The 20260-nt window shown below is 49.4% G+C and overlaps 1 protein-coding gene across 1 annotated transcript in view; it reads right to left on the reverse strand.

The window, feature by feature from the left end:
* Positions 1-16907, reverse strand: part of LOC104276874 (pre-B-cell leukemia transcription factor 1) — a gene marked incomplete at its 5' end in the record, with an annotated part of 24926 nt that extends 8019 nt beyond the window's left edge. Inside the window, 5 exons of the mRNA XM_009873330.1 lie at positions 772-884; positions 8908-9067; positions 12458-12593; positions 13536-13726; positions 16663-16907. Of these exons, the coding sequence (XP_009871632.1) occupies positions 772-884; positions 8908-9067; positions 12458-12593; positions 13536-13726; positions 16663-16907 (845 nt within the window). The remainder of the gene's footprint in view (positions 1-771; positions 885-8907; positions 9068-12457; positions 12594-13535; positions 13727-16662) is intronic.
* Positions 16908-20260: the final 3353 nt, after the last annotated feature.

Consider the following 20260-nt stretch of genomic DNA (forward strand, 5'->3'; position numbering starts at 1 on the left):
CAACAGAGAGCCTTAGACGCCAGAGACTGGACTCATGGCACATCTGGACATCAGATGGGAGGTGGGAGACCTGAGTGAGGTTCCTGGCTGTTTTAGAATCTTTCCTTTTGCCCAAAGCATGGGTTGATGTTTCAGTAACGCTGCTCAAAGGTCCCCTGCTCTGTCTTGCTGGTGTGTACGTGGGTGGTTTGAATGCCTGTGCTTTGGGGAGGTGGGGAGATGGTGAAGGGTGGCTTTTAATTAATCAAAAAAAAATAAAAATCTGTGTATTTGAACGTTTCTTGCCTTTCAGCAGACACCTGGTTCGGCATCAAAGGAGTAAGTGGAAGCCTTGTGACAACGAGACACCAGTCCAAACATCTGGCCCCTTCCCTTGGAAGAATAAAGCAAGCAGAATCTAAACCTCAGCTGCTTTAGTTTGAGTTCGTGCCTGTTCTCCTAAACCTCCTCTCCTGCTAGTACGACTATCAAGCCAGAGCCAAATGCATTCACAAAGTGTGGGCAAGTCTCCTTAAGACCATGGTTGTTGGTTCGATCAGGTGTTTGGTTTTGGTTTCTTTTGGATTGATTTTTTTTTTTTTGTGGTTGTTGCTGTTGCTTATTTTGGTTGGTTGGTTGGTTTTGGTTTGGTTCGCCTTTTTTAAGTGTTGGTTGGTTCGTTCGTGCTGGTTGAGATTTGCTCTTTTCGGACGGGAGGGAGAAGTGCCAATACAATCAAAGGCTCCTCCAACACTAATGCATTCACTGGCAGTACATCGGATGGGTCCCTACCTGTGACTGCACGTTGGCTCCAACCTGGGCCCCTTGGTAAGAATCCCCATTGAGAGACTGCACGCTCATGAACAAATCTCCAGAGTTTGACATGTTAAAAGAACTGGAAGAACCTGGAAAGGAAAGAATGAGGCACCTGAATCACAGAAAGGAAAAAAGATCCACCCCATGACTCTCAGCCAAGAGGAAGGAACAACATGCAAAGCAACCACAAAAACAAAACACACAGTCAGGTTAGTAGTATGAAGAACAGAGCAAGCAAAAAAAAGGATGCACTCTTGAGGTTATTCAAAGCCACATGTTGTTACAGCTCAATGCCAAGAACATTCTTCAACAGCTCCTCAGCTGGAGGAAGGATTCTTCATGCTTTCGACCAAGACAAACAAAACCCAGGCTGGAGGACTCGGACAGCCCTTTCTCTTCATTTCAGGGCACCAAAATCCTTCAGGCAGCTCTGAAAATCTCGGCTGTTGGAGGGATCCACCTGGCTCTCGAGAACAGGGTTACCCAAACAAGCCTCGCTATTGAGAGTGGAGGCCTTTTCAGCGGGCAGAACCAGGCCCACGCCGCTGCCATTCCCAAGACGCTCAGCTCAGGGTGGGTGAGTCTACACTCGGCGGGGTGAGCACATCCGGACACCCCCCAGCCCCACGGCCGAAGCTCCCACTGAGCCACGGGGAGCTCTGCGAGGGAGCGGTGCATGGGGTTTGCTTCAGGACACCAGGAACCCATCGCTGGCGGAACTGTAGCACATCAGGAGCGAAGGCTCGCAAAAAAGTGAAGGCATCTGGGCTGGACTCCCCGTACCCATCACGTCGGCAAGTGTCGGTCATCGTGATGGGCCGTGAGAGAACGCGAGGGTGTCGCAGCCCTCCTGGGCCAGCTGCCCCAGGAGAACGAGCTCTGTAAGTGAACTCCTCACTGCATGCACCAGTCGCCAACGTTACGCTAAAAAAATGATAGCGGTGAAGACAACTGGATGGGATCGGGAGGAAAAAAAGAAACCACCAATGAAAAGAAAAAAAGAAAATCCCGTCTTTGCAGAAACAAGGTTTTCTGCTTCCAGCTTTGAGATATGTGAGCATCTCCTCAACTACTGAACGGGAGAAGTTCCCCGTTCTATCCTGTAACTGGAAAGCAGGGAAGGAGGGAAGTGCGTTAAAAATAAATAAAAAGGTTTTATGGGATTATTTAAGAACTTATCGTGCAGATCAGCGCGTTAAGTGTGAGACAGCTCAACGTGCAAGGTTTGGTTATATACATGACGTTAGCCTTGGAAAGGAGAGACTTCAGGGGCCCAGGTCAGCTACGCTTTCAGCTCCAACCCCAAATACATTCTCATCATCTCCACTGCCATTTCCAGCTTGGAAGACTGGCAACCACAGTCCTGGTGGAATTGCCCAACTATGGCTCATGCGTACGCTCTGAGAAATGCCTGGCAATCCCCCTCCCTTTGCTGGGGAGTGAAAAAACACCGGACAGACCCCAGCTCTGCCCTGGAGGTGGACCAGGAAGGCTCCTCTGAAGGAAGTTACCTCCAAGAAATGTCAGGGAGCAGGCGGGAGATCTATGCTGGAGACTTCATGTTCACTAAACTCTCTGCTGCTCTCTTTGCAACTGGCCCTTTTGTCAGGTGCTGGCAATTGTCAGAATTGAAGGAAAGCAGAAACATCACTGCTAGATACAATGCCCAAGACAGTCAAGAGAAAGACTCATCTTGTGCACAGCGAGTCTTCAATCAGGACCCTCCCACTGGAGCCTGAAAAGAGCAGAGCCAGGAATAGCTCGTTGCCTGTGCTCACTGTCAACCCTGCCCAGCCTGTTCCAGAGAGCAATCCCACAGCGCTGCGTAAAACAACCGGGACTAGTCAGGAGGCAGCTGTAACCATCACCTCCTCTGCTCAGCTGGCAAAGGGCTCCTGTCACTTCCCAACCTCTCAGCTTACTTGCTATTTTAAAGGCGAAAAACCTAGGGAAACGAGCAGGCAGACTGAGGATAGCCCACCCTGACACTGCTCAACTCTTAAGCATGAATACAGGCACTTTTCACATATTAAAAGATGTTTTCCTTTTCTAAACGATTGCTTTGACTACCGGCACAAAAGCACAGGGCAGTAACGCGGCTTCATACCGCTGCAGTGGCTGAGAACCAAAGGTCTTTGCAGCTACTGCTCACAAGAAGCAGAGCACATTCTCCTGTTCCTTTAAGGCGAGCAGAAACCACAAATAATCTGTGGCAGAGCCGGGAAAAGGACTCGGGAATCCCTGAGCACCTCAGAGGGCACCACTATCGCTCTGCCCTCAGCAGAGCAACATGTCATCTCACCTTCCCCTACCAAAAGAAAATTAAAATAACAAGTAAAAATGCCATAAACTTAACTGATATTTTATCAAAACTTAACAAACCCGGTCATAAAATTCAGACTGGAAGGGAGGATATAAAAATAAACAAACAGCCACAAACTCTAGTTCTGAAGAGCGCCAGTGCCTTGGAAATCATGAGGAGCGCCGGAGATGTCACTTACAAGATATACAGTGCTATTGGCACAGGGTATTTTTACAATATATGTGCATATCTAAACGGTAAATATGTCTTGCCGCTGATGTGGATGCAGAGATAAATATGCGCATACCAATGGCCCCGCACGTACGGATGCATTCGTATCAGAGCCGTAATTGCAGAGAGCCCTTTGCGCTGCTGCTCTGCTGCTTCAGCACTCTGCCGTCTGTGCCCTGGCCACGAGCGAAAATTACGATGGCCCAAAGTCTCATGGCTAAGAGGGGCTGATGCACTGGGGTGGGAGAGGGGGCAGGGATGTGAAACGCTCTGAAAATTAAGACTCCAGTATTCTCCACGGAGGTAAGATGTGGGAATACAAGTCAAATCCTTCCACTGTAGAGGAGGCTCCATCATAAATCGAACCTGTCCCTCCACTGGAAACACAGCAAAAGTCTTCAAAGGTCATCATCTGATCTGGGGTTTCTCAAGAACTGAGAGGTAACAACCATCTTTGAGCTTGTGAACCTGGGAAAAAAGGCCTCTGATCTTGGCATGGGAATCCCTTGATGATACTGTGTGTAGACAAAACATCACCAGAAAAACCAACACTTTTCATGACTTGTGGCAGCGTGGAACAGCAGCTCATCTTCAGCGTCCAGGCACCCAACACCTACCACTACTATTCTTCAGTGTTGAGTTTAGCCTGGAGGAGACTCAAGGGGAACCTTATCACTCTACAACTACCTGAAGGGAAGTTATAGTCAGGTGGAAGTCAGGCTCTTCTCCTGGGCAACCAGTGACAGGACGAGAGGACATGGCCTGAAGGGAAGGTTTAGGTTGGATCTCAGGAAGCCCTTCCTCAGGGGGAGGGTGATCAGGCACTGGGATGCACTGCCCAGGGAAGAGGTGGAGGCACTATCCCTGGAGGTGTTTAAGGAGAGGCTGGATGTGGCACTTAGTGCCGTGGTCTGGTTGATGTGGTGGGGTTGGGTCACAGGCTGGACTTGATGATCGCAGAGGTCTTTTCCAGCCTCAACAATTCTGTGATTCTGTGTTTCTATCAGGTCATCACCAGCTTCAGAAAGAGTGCTGGAAATGTTTCAACAAGCTATGGCAGTCAGATCTTGCCACTGGGTAAAAGCGTACATCAAATATCCACAAATCTTTTCCACTCGTAACATTTCTGATGAGCAAAACCCACTTCGAGTTTGCCTCCAATACAAAAATCTTCACAAGCTTGACTGCTGGTATTTCTTGCACCCCTTCTCCATCTCTTCAGAGAGCTGCTTCTTCAGCTTCTCTGATGTTTTGACAGTCTCAACTTCCACCTCAGTTCATCCAGGACCTCCAACATAATTTTTTTCTAAATCATCCAATAATTCAAATGGCATCAAGAATAAACAAACATGGTAATGGTGTTCACTGGAGCTGAAATCAAGCCAGTCTCATCTGCTGCCTCATACCACCTACCACCAGTGAGACAGAGATCCAGCCCACTGAACCACTGAGGTCAACTTTGGCCACGTGTTCAAGACTCCTAGCTGAAGCCAATGGCAATGACATATATGCATTGAGAGCAAGGAATTTACCTCCCCTGTAATTTTTCCTTGTGTTTCTACCATGGCCAAAGATGAGGGGAGAACTTGATGGACCACGTAGCTCCTCAGCTGGACAAAACTACTGAGTTTGATATTGGGTCTTAAAGCCTAGGATAACCCAGTAGGACATTTTTTTCTCTTGCAAATCAACACTTGAAACAGTGAGACCATAACCAGAAAAGCCTCTGTTGAAGTAAGGTCCTCTCCAGCGCTGTGCTCTGCACAAGTGATTGCCACAAACGGCGGAAGGCAGAGAAGATACAAGAGTCAGGTCTGTGCCTGATGAAATACATTTCCAGACAGCAAGATCTCCTCAACTAGCAGTTTTGCAAGAAGATTTTTACAAAATGTAAGAAGATTTTTACAAAACAAAATGGTGAGCTGGGGGAGAATTTAAAAAAAAAAAGTTCAGGACAATTTTGGCTGCTCTGCATGGAAGATTTCACTGGATGTCATCACCTGTGTGTGGCCCTTGAGGACTCTGGCTGGCAAAAGGGTCTGCCCACATAAAACAGCTTTCATTTGCCATGTGGTTTTTGTGCTAAGATTGTCCAGGCGATCAAAGTGAGGATGGGGAGTTGTTAGCCCAAATGAGCCAGACATCTCAGCTTATTTGAACATCTGGCTGATAAAGCCCAACTGCGTATTCAGGATGAAAAGGTGTTTGACATTCAGGCCTGGGTGACTGAGGATGGGGGACCCTGCTCTGAACGTGCCAGATGGCTAGACAGATGCAATCTTTGCCCTTGTCAATGTGTGGCCAATCTCTTTGACTGACTGTAGCCATTCACCGATCTCCGGTAACATGGGCATCAATGCAGAGAACAGATGGGCCTGCGCAGCCACAGCAGAAATGAATTTAGCTCCTGTCCCAGGTCCCATCACATCCAGTTCTACCTCCTCTTCCAACATTACGGTCCTCCAGGGTCAGTTGTTTCTCATGACCTGTCCTCTGCCTACTTTCTTTCTTTCCACGTGCCCTTCAACGTATTTAAACCAGAAGGTTCTACCAGCTCCCAGTAACTCCTATCTTTTTTCATGCTCCTTCCTCATCAAAGTCTCAGACAATGATCTGAAAAGAGAAAGAAGTCCATGGTGTAAATCGATCCATCTTAGTCCTTCACCTCTTCGTCCACTTTCAAATTCCTCCCAGGGCAATTCAGCAAATCTGGATGGCTCATGGCCTTTGGCACCATCCTCCAAACCTTTTACAGACAGGTATTTCAGACCTAGTGTGTACAGGTGTGTTTCTCGGTGCTAGCGCCTGTGGGAAAACCCAAAGGAGGGGAGGTCACACAACTCCAGATGTCCTCAGCATGCGCCTTTGCCCGACAGAGTGACAATACAGGGATGCTTGACTGAGCTGTTACATTCACATGGTTCTGCTGGGGAGATCTCAACCTGGGAGGCCACTGTTGGAGATAAAATCCTGAGGCCCTTCCTCCAGCTGTCTTCTCAGGAGAGGACATTCAAACCCACGATCTCTGCAAGCTGACCCAGAGGCTGCTGCAGTGCTGACCGTGGGACCTCACCGCTGCTCTGCTGCCGCTGCAGAGTACAGGGAGGGTGGTGGAATCTGGGCCAGGTTAGAAACACCTTGCTTCTTGCAGAAGAAGGATCTCCATGGCCCACAAGCTCCCCTTGCATTAATGTGCTGCTTCAGCACTGCAGGCACATTAGGCACGTGAAAAGAGGTTGATGTTTCTGGAGTGCAGACAAGTGAGCCAGAAAGAGGACCCAGGAGCTCAAGTCTTACCCGTTAATAACAAGACTGTTTGTCCTTCCTTGAAAGCATAGTGTTATCCAGGGATTATCTTTGCTGTTTACTGCAGGGTACTGGCCAATTTATCTTTGAAACGGCCGTGTTACTGCCTGTGGGGAAAGCAAAGAAGCAGCCTCGCACTGGAGCGCTATTTAACTGGGCAGGCACTGGGGAAATGCCTATTCCACTACATGTGGGCCAGATCCAAACCATTTAAGCAATCTGAAGCTCTTCCCTTGCTATTCCAGACCTTTGGCTCTGACTCCAGTTGAAGAAAGAGGAGAAGAAGAAAAGCTGTGCCTCTCTGGTCCAAGTTGATGTGGACTGTGGGACAGCACCACAGGCCGTGGGCATCTCCCTCAGCACACACAGAGTTCTGCTCTCTACCCCTCGGCCTTTTCTACAGGGGGGTGTTCATGTCACGAGATCTCACCTCACAAGGTATTTTGAATGAGCTGTTTGGAAAGGATGACATTTTTAAAACAGCACCTAAATCTTCAGCAGTTCAAACACTGAAAGGAGAAGGGGTGTGGGGGGAACACATAGGATGGGAAACTGAACAAACTAAAGAGAAAAGAATCAAACGAAATTCCTGCAAACCCTCTGGCCCTACAAAACTTGTCTGCATCTCCCTGAGCCCTCTGAGCACCTCAGCCAAGTCGGAGCAGACGGCACAGCTCACTCACAGGCAGCCCTGGGCGAGCAGGAGGTGGCAGAGATGCCTCCCGGCAGTATTTCTAGGTGGCTCTGGAGGGCAGACCCCTAGTAAGTAACACATCCCCTGGAAATGAAGGGAGTGTGTGAAGGGACTTCTCTCCACTGCCCAACTCTTCTACTTCCATGCAAGCCACCCACGTAAGTCCCTGAAAGGTGTGGATGAGCTCCCCAGCAGAGCCATCAGCGACTGCTTACCACATCAGCTTGTGGGTGATGGACTGCTTTTGCCTTCCAGCTAGGGGTTTAGGTTTGGGAGATCAGCCAGAGACCCCTCGTTTTGACCTCTGGCTCTCCACTTTCCACTCAAATCCTCCAGGATCTGGAGATGCTTCTGAGATGCAATTCCTCTGCTACCTGTCACAGGCAGGGTTGCCCTCACTACAGAAGCATGTCCTGAGAGCAACCAGCCTTTGCAGGGTGGTCTGCTTAACATCCAGCTTCCTCTGCTGCCCACCATGCTCTGTGCTCCCTCACCACTTCCTTCCTTTTAGGCAGCCTACCTGAAAACAGCAAGCATCACACCCTGGTGAAAGGGTACCATGAGCAGACACCGAGCTCAAAGGCACGTGAGAGGCACATTCCCACTTTTTCCCTCCCACCCCTAAAAAGAAAACAGACACACAGATATAACAAAGTACACGGCACCCACAAAGTTCACTTTTTTATGCCCTCCTTCTAAACAGATCCCAATTTTCAATTGCTTGTGGGAGCTGACTGCAGCCCAGGATCATTTTTGGGTTGGCCATTCCCCGTGGCCAGCACCACGCAGGAACTAAGCATCGTTCTCTAGCAGAGGAGTTGAAATCTGGGCAAAGGGCTCCGTGTCTTTGACCCTCAAAACGAACAAATGGAAACCACAGCAAACGGGCAGGAAAGGGGGAAAGGGAAGGGAACAACCCATGGATTTCCTGGATCGCACTGACACAAAGGTAAAATAAAAATTCACACCGAGCACACTCTTGCAGGTGATCCAGACACTGTCATGAAAGCAATCAAAGGTAACCAAAAGCGAAAGAAAATCAAAAGGATAAAAATCTACCCCAAACAATCCCCATAATGGCACGTTAGGACATCCCAGAAATGCTGGATTTTATCCATTTGGATCACTCATTCTTTCAGCCCCAGTGAAATAAAACCATTATGCAATGACTTTTTAATTACCTTTTTCCTCTCCCCAAAGTTCAAACAATCCCAGCAACATTTTTCAGACCATTTTTCTGGTTTTGTGTTTACCGTCCATGCATACAACCCCCAATGCGGCACCATCAGTCACAAAATCTGATCACATTGTTTTTTCCAACAAAAAACAGAACAGGGAAGGGGAAGAGAAGAAAAAGAGAAAAGGAAAAAGAGGAGGAAAAAAGCAAAGAATCCCCCTCCCCCAACCCAAACCCGTCTCTCTTTTTCTTTTTTCTGAAAGACCACAATAACGAGCCAACCAAAACCGAAAACTGAAATAACCAAAAGGAGAAAACAAGAGAGAGATTACAGGGAGGGGAGGAAACGAACAAAAAACCAAACATTAACAACCCAAAATAAAAAAAAAAACAAAAACTAACCAGCTGAATTGGGAGTTGAGGGTGAGTTAGCCTGGCTTCCATGGGCTGACACATTGGTAGCCGTGACAGCCGTTTTGGCAGCATAAATATTGGCTTCCTCTTGAAATTTACCTATGTTCTTCTTGTACCGGATTCTCTTATTTCCAAACCAGTTTGATACCTAGAGTAAGTTTAAGAGAAGACAAAGACGTTAACGTTTCGGCTCTGGTGAGTGCAGCTGGGTGAGGAAGGTGGATTAGTTCAGGTTAAGCAGTGCATAATATTCTTTTTCTCCCCCATTTTCCTGGAAGGAGGCACCTTCTGCCTGCATGTGCTACACCAAGCCCAGGCAAGGCGGTGGGATCTCCCGGAGAGCGCTGGGTTTGTGCAGATTTATCTGGCTCCTCTATAGATGGGATGTCCACTAAGGGGATGGTCCACAGGAACTGCTAGACTGACCCCCAAGAAAACATCAGATGGCCTTAAGAAAACATGAGAGTCAAATCACCCTGAAATTGCACAATTTGAAAACAGTTATGTGTCATTTTGGAACTTTTTATTTGCCTCTTTGACAGGGGACAGATGCTCTGACTCCTAGATGCCCTTTCTCCTTCCTTTGGAGAAGCCAGCCTAGCTCTCAGGGAGAACTTGTGATGAATTACTTGGGTCTGGCTGCCACACAAGATTGCCTTGATATCACTGAAGCTCTGCTTTTGATCATCGGAGTGAAACCAGTGCAAAAGGGCAGAAGTGGATGCTATGTATGGTTTAGCACGAGCTGCTACACAAACCAGGAGGTTCAGGGGAAGGCTGTAGAGGGAGCGCAGGGCTCGGTGTAAGACCTAACTTTGGTCCCAAGGAAGAAGTATGTCCCTTGGAAAGGGGCAGGAGATGTTTCCATTGTGTTTCCTCAGAGACCAGTAGGGGACTGATGCGCCAAAGTGCCTAAGAGTGTGCTGAAGCGGGCTAGTGAATTTTTTTTTAAAAAATACAGAAGCAGGATGAACTTCTTCACAAGTCATAAAGCAGGGCTGAAAATGATGGGCCAGATCTGAAGGAGGAATGAAGCGGTGCAGCTTCGCTCATCCAGTCTTGGCAAAAGCTGCTTCCCCGTGCCTGCAGCAGTGCAAGGCATGAACCTCGGGAAGCCCCAAGGAAAGGTCTGAGCAGTGATATCCTGGGGTCAGCAGAATGAATGCTTGACGGTAGAATCGCCTGGACAACCTGCCAGGTGTCTGGATAAACACCCCAAAGTTTACACATCAAAGGTTCAGCACCTAGATGGCATAACTCTGAAGTCTACGAAATCAGACTGTGGTATCTGGCCAGAACTGCTTCCCAGGGAAAGTTTCAGGGTACCTCCCAAACCACCATGAACTCAGCATTCCCAAAATCCAGCTCAGTGCCCTGCTGATGACAATCCTGTTCACTTGTGGGTGCTACATCACACTGAAAAATTTCAGAGAAGATACGGGAAATATTCAATGTACAGCTCGGGAAGCAGCTCTCAGCTTCTTCTTTGACAATCCTGAACACAGAGAATCAGGTCTCCAAGCAAAAAATAATTTCCAGCCACTACTGACCCTGTTTGAGAAAGCCCATCAGGATGAAGAGAATGGACAAATGTCAGAGGAAGATGCAACTCTCCTAAGAGAGCTCCAACACTCCTAAGATTGCTTGGAACTGCAATCTTGAGCTAGCAGATCAACCTCTTCAGTGAGACTTCGAAAGATTTCTATCTGCAGTGCTCTTAAGAGCTTCCAGCAGCTTCTGCAGAGGCGGCTTCATCCACCAATTCACCTGCTACTGAACTGCAGGTCTCCAGTCCTGCACTGCTGCAGAGCAGGAAAAAGAAAATACTACCTGTAGAGACTCTGGGGAGGCAAAAGGTAGTAACTCAGATCAGCACCCAAACCAGATGAGAGAGTGAACACTCAGATGGCGCCAGGAGCAGGTGCTGTTTGGGAGGAGCTCCATTCCACTTCCTGGTCCAGCTTTCTCATTAATGACAACATCCTCCTTTCGTGATCTTCTCACTTGGCTATCTCTACAACAGCTCTTCTGGCTTCAAATGCTGGAGCCAGTGGGTGAACTCTGAGCACCGCAGGGAAAAACAGTCGGGAAAAACAGCCACCACAATCGATCTTCATCACAGAACTTGTGAAGCAAAGAACCTGTCTACCCCAGCCAGACTTTGAGTGCAGATCAACTCTGCTCATGATTTGCACAGATTTATGCTGTGTCATGTTTCCACTTAGCTTCAGAAAGAACAGAGACTTGGGTGTGTGTTTGCTTCTACCTTCTTTGCACAAAGAAGGGAGGGAAATCCTGGAGACAGGCACAAAACAGCCTTCGTACAGCACAGTCATCCTAAGTGCAGCATTTCTCCTGAGCATTTTCTCTTTGTGAAGGAGAAGTTGTAAGTGTGAACAGATGAATTAAAAGTGAGAGGGGAAGCATCAGGACAGCTGTAGCTTTAGTTAAGCCAATATGTCTCTCCCTGGTAACTCTGGGCAGAATCAACATTTGGGTCTTCGGGCCCAGGGGATGCAATCGGAGTCACTCGGCAGGCATTCGACACGGTGACGACACCTACCCTTGGACGCCGTTGCTCCCGCTGAAGGCAGACATGCTCTCACAAGGACACCAGATGCTACTGCTGCCTTCAGTTTACACAAGCGACGAACAGGCATGTGCCTGCGGCTGGGAAGTGGCCCAAGATGGGGAACTCAACGGGAGCCCAGAGGGAGCGCTAAGCTCACATGAAGTCAAGACCAGTAGAGGCCATAAAGATCGGCTTTCGATCACACAGCTTGCTCCAAAAAGAGGGGAACGAAAGAAGGGCAGGCCTGAGCAACGTACAGCTGAACACTTCAAGGACTGACTGCAATCCTCACAAATCCCAGCAGCTACAGAGCCAAAGCTGCAGACTCCAGCAACTACGTGGCTGCCTTGAACGTATGGAAATAATTCCATTTGTTTTTATTGACCACCTTTCTTTGAGGGATAAGCAAGTCAGGGAGATGTCATGCTCCGCAGCGCAAGAGTAATGACAGAGAGAAATGACCCTGAGACAGCCCACCCTCCTTGAGCAAAAGCTATAACCATTAGCCTGTCTGACCCAAACCCTGCCCACCACAACCTTGTCTGTTCTAGCCTATCGTGCAAAATCTGCGCACCTCTTCTCACTGCCTTTGAATCCGTTGGCCTGAAGAATGGACTCGAAGCTCAAATGAGCTCTTCTTGGAAGCCAGCTCAGCACAAATTCCTCGAGAGGAAGACTTTGCCTCTGTGAGTCATGCCACATCATTTCTGTGCTGTTAACACACACAGCCATCGCTCCATGAGGTCTTCATCCCTTCTAAATCCTCTCCCAGATTCTCCTTTCCCACCCATGGCTTTGATCTGCAAGTCTGCCGTCTGCTCTCATTTAGACTAACTTGTGCTAAACCCATTTAGTAATTAAACGCCCAACATCGGGACACGATTGACTCGATGGAGGCCCGGAGTGCCCCTCACCACGCTAAGGTGCGCCAGTAGCTGCCTTTGCTGTATTTCTGAGCCCTCTCACCTGTGAGACCGTGATGCCGCATTTCTTGGCTAGCTCTTCTTTGGCTTCCTCACTGGGGTAAGGGTTGCTGAGATGGGAATAGAAATACTCATTCAGGATTTCCGTAGCCTGCTTGTTGAAGTTTCGTCTCTTCCGCCTTAGCATGAAGAAAGAGAGAGAAATAGAAGGAAAAGGAAAGGGAATCAGTGCCAGGGACCCAGAAGTACAAATTCAATTTTAGATACTCTTGACTCTCCCTGCTTCCCTCCCTCCTTCCCCTGCTCCAGGGAGCATGGAATACAATAGACTCATGGCCAGAAAGCTTCTCATCTGCACCTCATTCGTGACTCTACTCTCAGCACCCTCCAAAGCAAGTAAGTCTCTGCCTCAGATTATCCTCCAGCTCACAGAAGAGCACCCAGATCCTCCACCTGGGAAGGTGACTGCCAACACCTCGCTGCTGTGGCCAAAGACATCAGTGCTACTCTGCAAAGCTCTGTGCTGAGAGAGCAGCATTAGACAGACCCCTGGTGAAGTCTTTTCCATCCACAACAGGGCATTATCTGTCTGTTACCTCTTGTCTCATACCCCCAGTGTAGCTGTCTCTCCTCCTCATCCTAAGCTGCAGTCCAATCCACAGCCTGCACGTGACCAGCTTGGAGAGTGAAATAATTCTATAGTAAAAAAAAAAAAAAAATCTGGGGCAATGGCAACAGAAGAAAAAGAACCTAGAGGGGATAGGATGGGCTGGAGGATTAGCTTTCACCCCTAACCAAAGTGCACATTTTCACCACAGAGGTTTGTTGGAACATGTCGTGGAATTTCCTTCTGCCACAGCAAAAACAGGATGTGAAATTCTCAAGGTACTGCTCGGAGCCTCCCTGAGACAGAGACTGGATGTCTTGAACTGCTGAATCCTCTCCTGCTCAGCTGCAGACAACCAAAGGATCAAGAAGGTAAACAGCCTCTGCGGCTCAAGACCAAGAGACACGGCCCTTCAGATGGACCTGAATTCACTCCAGAACCTCAAAACACCTCTCCAGGGCCTGAAAAATACTGCATGGTGGGTGTGGAGAAAGGTTTGGTGGGGTGCACTCACCGTGCGTCCAGAAATCGGGAGCGCAAGATCATGACGGCTTCACACGTGCTTTGCTTCAACTGCATCTGAATGGAGCTGAACTTGCGGTGGATGATGCTCACCATCCGCTCTATCTCCTTCGGTGAGATAGGTCGGGTCCGGCTCTGCTCACGCAGCAGGTTCATCACGTGGGTGGTGAATTCATTGCATGCCTGGGATGGCAAGAAAAGCAAAAGAAACCCCAGGATGGGAAGGTCATTCGACGGCGTCGACAGTAGGGATGCTGCTAAGGAAGGAGATGCAAGGGGAGGCCCCAATGGCTGGGACTTCAGGGCAGACCCGGCGCAAGAGCATGGAGGCTCTCAAGGGAGAGGGAAATTTCTCTCATCTGCCAAGCAGAGGGCATAAGAGACACACAACAAACATGTTGAGAGAAGAAAGAACCAACTTCTTTGCTCTCGGGGATCATGCACAGAGCCAGGGCAGGCGAGGCCCTAGGACTCATGTAAAGCACGAAAAAGTCCCAGCCACTGTTTCTCTGCATCGGACTAGAGGAGCTACGGACATATCTAAGGCGGATCATGAACCTTTCTGACCTGCTGTTCCTTCTCCCACTTTCCCAGCTGGACTCCAGCCCCGTAAGTCCTCCAGAGCTCCTTGTGCTTCACAGGAGCAGCTCCCAGAGAGACACAGCTCTGCTCCACACTCTTAGCACATCAGATAAGAAGTAAATAATGATAATAATTAAAGTCTGAGTGAGGTAGGAGCCCTGACAAGTAAGGGCAAGCAGGTAATAATCCCAATTAGCCTGCTGCTGGCACAGCACTCTCTGGCTGCTCCTGCTGTCCCCATGCTGTGCGGTGAGGACAGGGTGGCAAGAGGAGTCGCAGGGACACGGGAGGGATTTTGAGGCCAGATGAAGGCCACTTCCTTGCCCTCTCCTCCATCCCCATGAGAACCTCGTGAGCATGACAGGATCCTCCGATTCCCAGAACGAAGTCCCGAAAACCAGGCTGAGAGCAGCACTTGGACACTGATAGCTCAAGAAGCCTTCGGTGCTCCTGGGACATGGGCAGCCGCTCTGAGGACAGTGTCCCCAGTTCCCACCCCATGATGGGGAAAAGGGGGTTGGCAGGTGAAATAAACACTGTTTTTGTGGACTGGCAACATGGGCTTGACTTACTATCTCTCATCACACCCTCCCAAGCTGAATCCCCACCCACGGCTCTGATCCAACAAGGAGACACCCCCAAGGGCAGCAGAGCCCCTCCAATTGCCCATCACCAGCTTCAGCTGACAGCTCCCACCTCCTGGGGTGGGCACCAGCTATGAGAGCTCTCAGCCAGGCATCTCTTCGCTCCCAAGACACCCAAGCAACTTCAGATCGTCTCCTCTTGGCATGAAATAAAGAGCAATAAAGGCAAAATTGCCAGCAAGCGCTGTGCTGTCACAGCAGCAGCCAGATGCCGTGAGAATCCAGACACTGAGTTCTCCCAGCCACCAATAGTGGGATTGGAGAGAGGGGCGTGGAGGTTGAGAAGCCCTGACCCCTGCTTTTGCAGAACTATGGGTGATGAGATCAGGGATGGGGACCAGCTCAGCCAGTTGCAAAGCAACTCGGTGGCAAAACCAACCCCATCGGTGGGTTGTGACAAGGAAGGATGTGGCCCATCTCACCCCATGGGGATGGGGTGAAGGTTTCTCTCACCTGGGGGTCCCTTCGGGGAGCAAAACTGATGCAGAAACAAAATTAGAAAAGCAAACAAACAAAACTCCTGCCCAAGTAGAAGGTCCTTCCCTGAAGCCTGTCCCTGGCTGTGTCAAGAGTCTCTCCTTGGCCTTCAGTGCAGAGGACAAGGGGTCTCTCTCCCCGCCTTCTTCAGCCTCGGGGCAAAAAGATGAGCCCTGACATGCTCTCCACTTCTACCCATGTCCCTCATGCCACACCACCCCGCCTCCATGCCTCGAGGGAGTGACTGCAACGGCTGAGGACAGCCAACGAAGGTCAGTCACCCTCCCAACCTGTCCTCTGCCTGCTGCCCAGGTCCTGCCTCCCCCTACTCCTCTAATGCCCTCTCAAAATGCCTTTCATGGTGCAACCACATTTGGCTTCTTCAACACCAGAGCCCTGCCTGGCCATCCTGACTCCAGCTCCAACCCAGTGGCACCCACCTCTGGGAGCTCGACACCAGATGCTGGCCAGCAACCTTAGCTTGGCCAACGCGGTACCTGAAGTGGGGAGACATCCCCTATAACCCCACCCCACATCCAGCTGGCCAGGTAACAGGGGAGCTGGGCTGGCTCGTCATGCAGCCCTCGTTGCATTGGCAGAGACAGTGTTAAACCAGAGACTCGAAATCTCGCCCGGCCCCTGGCCGCAGAACCCATCCTGCACCAAAAGAGAGGGATGCTTTCTTGCTTGCACTCCATAAAACACACAACCTGAGAGTAGAAACCCCATTTATCATAAGGGCAAGCCGTGCTGTGGCAAAGAGAGGTCTGCAAAACATCTGGAAGCTTTTGAAAGAAACTGGTTTTGAGCACTGGCCTGCAAAGCTTTTCATGCAATTGCCGCTGTTACCAATAGCTGCATTCATGACCCAAATCGTTTTTCTTTTTTTTAAGAATCATTTTCCACAAGAAAAAAAATCCCCTCCCTTTTCTTTATTTTTTTAAGAATCATTTTCCACAAGAAAAAAAATCCCCTCCCTTTTCTTTTTCTGGAAGAAGTTTTCAAGCACAAAAAATACTCAAGGAAGATTTTGATCCAAGGTTTGCTTAGAAAACTGCCTGCACTGAGGCCAACACCTGAAAGAGGACTCTCCCCTTCACGGGGCAAATTTTCGGCAAGATATTAGGGGAGGCATGAAAACTGAAAATCAGAGGGGCAACCCATTCTGAGCCTACTCTCCCGCCACACTCCAGCGCAAGCCCCCAACCCTGAAGGAGCACATTTTCACTCGGATACCAAGCAACAGTTGGCATTTCCCGTGCGCTCCTGACAATAGATGTCAGTAGCGATCCAGGCTGGGCACATCCACGCCGTGGTGCCCACGCTCGCCAGCACCTCTCCCGGCTGCTTCGGCTCCTGTGCCCACCATGCCGTGCCCACCACACCCTCGCCCTCCGCCGCGAAGGAGCCTGTTACCTGCTCGTACTTCTCCAGCTCCGTGTGGTAGATCTGCCGGATCTGGGAGAGTTTGGCTCTGTAGTCGGAGTGCTCCACTGAATTATCGGAGCCGGCTCCTCCCGATGCGGCGGCAGCGGCGGCCGCGGCAGCTGAGCCGCCTCCTTTTTCGGGGCCCGCTACGCCCTCGGCCAGGAGCATGTTGTCTAATCGCATCAGCTGGGGGTCCGTGGGCTCTTCTTCCTGCGCTCCCCGGATGCTCAGCACTGCAGGAGACACAAAGGGGAGAGGAAAACCTGAGTCGCATCTCGGGGCTTCACTCAGGGAAGGGGGATGTTCATCCCAAGTTGGACTGGTGGGGCTCAGACCCCATCACCAGGACTTCTTCTTTCCCAGAGGTACCCCAAAAAGCAGCGAGCATCCTGGTGCTCCACACGCTGGGCACCGAGCGCAGCTCCTTGGCTCTCCAGCTCCCCCCGCTCACCTCCCTGCCCTGTGGTATTTCAGGACATGGTTTAGTGGTCATGGTGGTGTTGGGTTGACAGTTGGACCTGATGATCGTAGAGGTCTTTCCCAACCTTAATGATTTTATGATTCCCACAAGGAAGAAGTAGGGCAGGATTGTCAGAAAACTCAGTGCAGAGCTAACCCAGAAAGCCAAGCTTTGTGTTCAAATATACAGCAAAATTGCTATGAATACCAATCAAAAACCCCAAAAATGTAACCGTTCTTGCTGTCAGACTCATACCCCAATCCAAGCAGGGGATGGGAAGCTGGAAGTCTCTAGCTCTGACCTCAGCTCTTCTGGGGTCCTCTCATGTCACCTAACGTGGTGTCTGCAGCCTGATCCTGCACCATTTGCACCAGCCACTAACCCCAGATGGCAGAGAAAGCTGCACAGAGCTCACGGCTGACCGTGCCTCAGTTTCCCCATCTTTAAATACAGGCAGAGAGGGCAGGTAGTGCAAAAACAAAGAAAAAAATGTACAAAATACATTTCATTCTTTGGAAAATGCTTTTCCTCTTTAGAATCCAGTTGTTCCAGTAAAGTCTAAACCATGCTAAGGACAGGGACAACAATAAATTAATCCTCCCAGAGTGGCTTTCCAAGAATAGAATTTTCCTCCCCTCTTTGTACTCTTTGCCTCAATTACTGCTTCGAGTAGAAGTCCTTCTCCTGCAAGGGCTTTCCTGGAAAAACCACATGGGAGCATCCCAACCACTTGGGATGTCCCAGGTCTGAAGGATCGAGGTGCCCTCGTGCCCCTCGGTGTGTGTCTCCCGCATCTGTGTTTGAACACAGAAGCATAACCTGAGATTTCCACATGCACAGGTGTGTGCAGCTGCAAAATAAGTAAAATAAATCCTCGGAGAGTGAACAAAAAAGGCATTTCCTAAGAGAAATGAATCGTATTTCCCCATTTCATCTGGCACAAGAGCTCAAAAGCACTTTCTAAACACACACTCAGCCCCTGAGCACACACTCGTGCACATCCAGAGCTGGGCAATGTTTAATAAACCCGCTTACACCTGAGATGAATCTGACCCCCTGGATCTGCAGCACAAACAAGAGCAAGGGATTTTCCTGGTCATTTCAAGAAAAAAAAATTAAAAAAAATCTAAAATCAGTTGGCAATAGGAAGTAAAACCAGAGTAACTAAAAAATCCAGGCATGGATGGTCTTCCTCACCCTGACACAAGTTAAGGCTATAGCTATTATCAGTATAAAATGGAAATAAAAGACTCTGTTGAGAGGTTTGGCTAACACTAGAAAGAGCTTTATTTAAAGCCTCAAATTCTACTGAAATAATTACTTTCAGGGTTCGAGTATATATTGTCATTTTTAATTAAAACATTCACTGTCCACAAAGGTGGGAAGGTCAGGGGGAAAAAAAAAAAAAAAAAGATAGAAAACTCCCCCAACAACAGTACATTTGCCAGTACGATGAGCTAATAATAAATAATTCCAGGCTAGGAAGGATTGTTTCCATCCGGAGGGATGGGGGCATCGTGCCAAATTTGGAGCCGGGTGTCAGGTGCTGAGCCCTGAGGAAACAGGACTGGCCTCTCCCCCCACGGCACCGCAGGCACCCAGCCACACACTTTGCATGGAATAAATCTGAGGGCAGCGGACAGATTTCATCGAGAAAATGGTTTTGGGGTCTGAGGTCCATAAACTGAAATAAGAGGTAAAGGTGGCCAAAATCCTTAGAAGAAGAAAAGGGAAGTGGGAACGTGACGGGCTATAGGCAAGAGACAAACTTGCTATGAAAAAAAAGAGATCAAATTCCTATTCTTGCAGGATAAAAAAAAAAAAAGCCCACTTAATTATAGCACATCAAAAGCTCAAATACAAATGGAAAGCAACACGGGCAAAGAAAAAAAAAATTAAAACCCCCCAAATAAACAAATCAAAAGCAGAGTTGCCAAAACAGGTGCATCTGGATTTCAAAAGGGAAATATTTTTAGATTAAAAATCTCAGGAATCATTGACCTGACAGGTAGGCACGAGTGATTAATTAGTTTATGTTTAGAGAACTGCTTCCCGACGAAAAGCTCTGTATAACCCCTGAGCTTTATTACCGTGCAACGCACGCAGGCTCCCGGCACCCGCTGGGTGTGTCCGTGTGTCCCGAGCATCTGACGGACGGACACGCATCCCCCAAGCAGGGACCCGGACCCAGTTGGGGACTGTGTGGAGACGGCCTGGGCTCAGCTGCCCGCTCAGAATAAGGCAAAGGAGTAAATAAATGGAAAGGCCAACGTGTCCGAGCAGAACTGATGCCGCCTATTTATCCATGGGAGGCTGCGCTGAACCGAGGAGAAGACAAAATGATCATTTAAAAGATCTTTTTTTATCTTCCAGGTGCTGTCCCCAGCTCCAGTGCATCTCCTGCCAGGATTCCCGGCGTGCTGGGTTCCTCAGCAGCTCCGACCCTCCAAAATACCGCCCGTGATGGGATGCAGCCCTCGTTTTCGCCCCCCTTGGAGGGCTCAGGGCGAGCCGGCACGGGCAGCATCCGACTCGCAGTGCCCGGGCAGCTGATGGCGAAAGATCCACGCTCTCTCCAGGCTGCCAGCTTTCCCACCAAATTAAAATAAAATAAATTAAGCATAATGATCCTCAGGCATCCAGCAGCAAGCCGGAGCCGAGAAGCTGCGGGTGTGCTCCTGGCACCCCCAGGCCTCGCCATTTGCTCCTCCTGATTAGAGAGCTGGGGGAAAGGGGGGAAGAAAAGGAAGAACAAAAAGAAAGATAGCGACTGGCAGCCGGAGGGAGGAAAATTCATGCAAGACTTTCTGTCCTTGGCTGCTTTCCTGCTGGTGCTCGGCTCTCACCAAGGTCCTTCGCTGCCTCAAAATACAGTTATAAATATACACACACACGCGTGCACAAATATATATATGTGTGTGTATGGATATATGGATATATTTGAAAAGCAATCCCACATGCCTTGTCCCCACTTGCACCCCTGCGAAACGGTGCCTGTGGAGGGGAACCGTTGCCGATGTCAGCAGCTGGCGACTGGGAGCCACCAGCCTGCGGTCCGGGCACACGTGTCACCAGGGTCACAGAGACCTGTTCCAGCAGCTGGGAAATGGCTCCCAGCTCACACCC

This window comes from Apaloderma vittatum, unplaced genomic scaffold (genome assembly GCF_000703405.1).
Source record: "Apaloderma vittatum isolate BGI_N311 unplaced genomic scaffold, ASM70340v1 scaffold6227, whole genome shotgun sequence".
NCBI lineage: Eukaryota > Metazoa > Chordata > Aves > Trogoniformes > Trogonidae > Apaloderma > Apaloderma vittatum.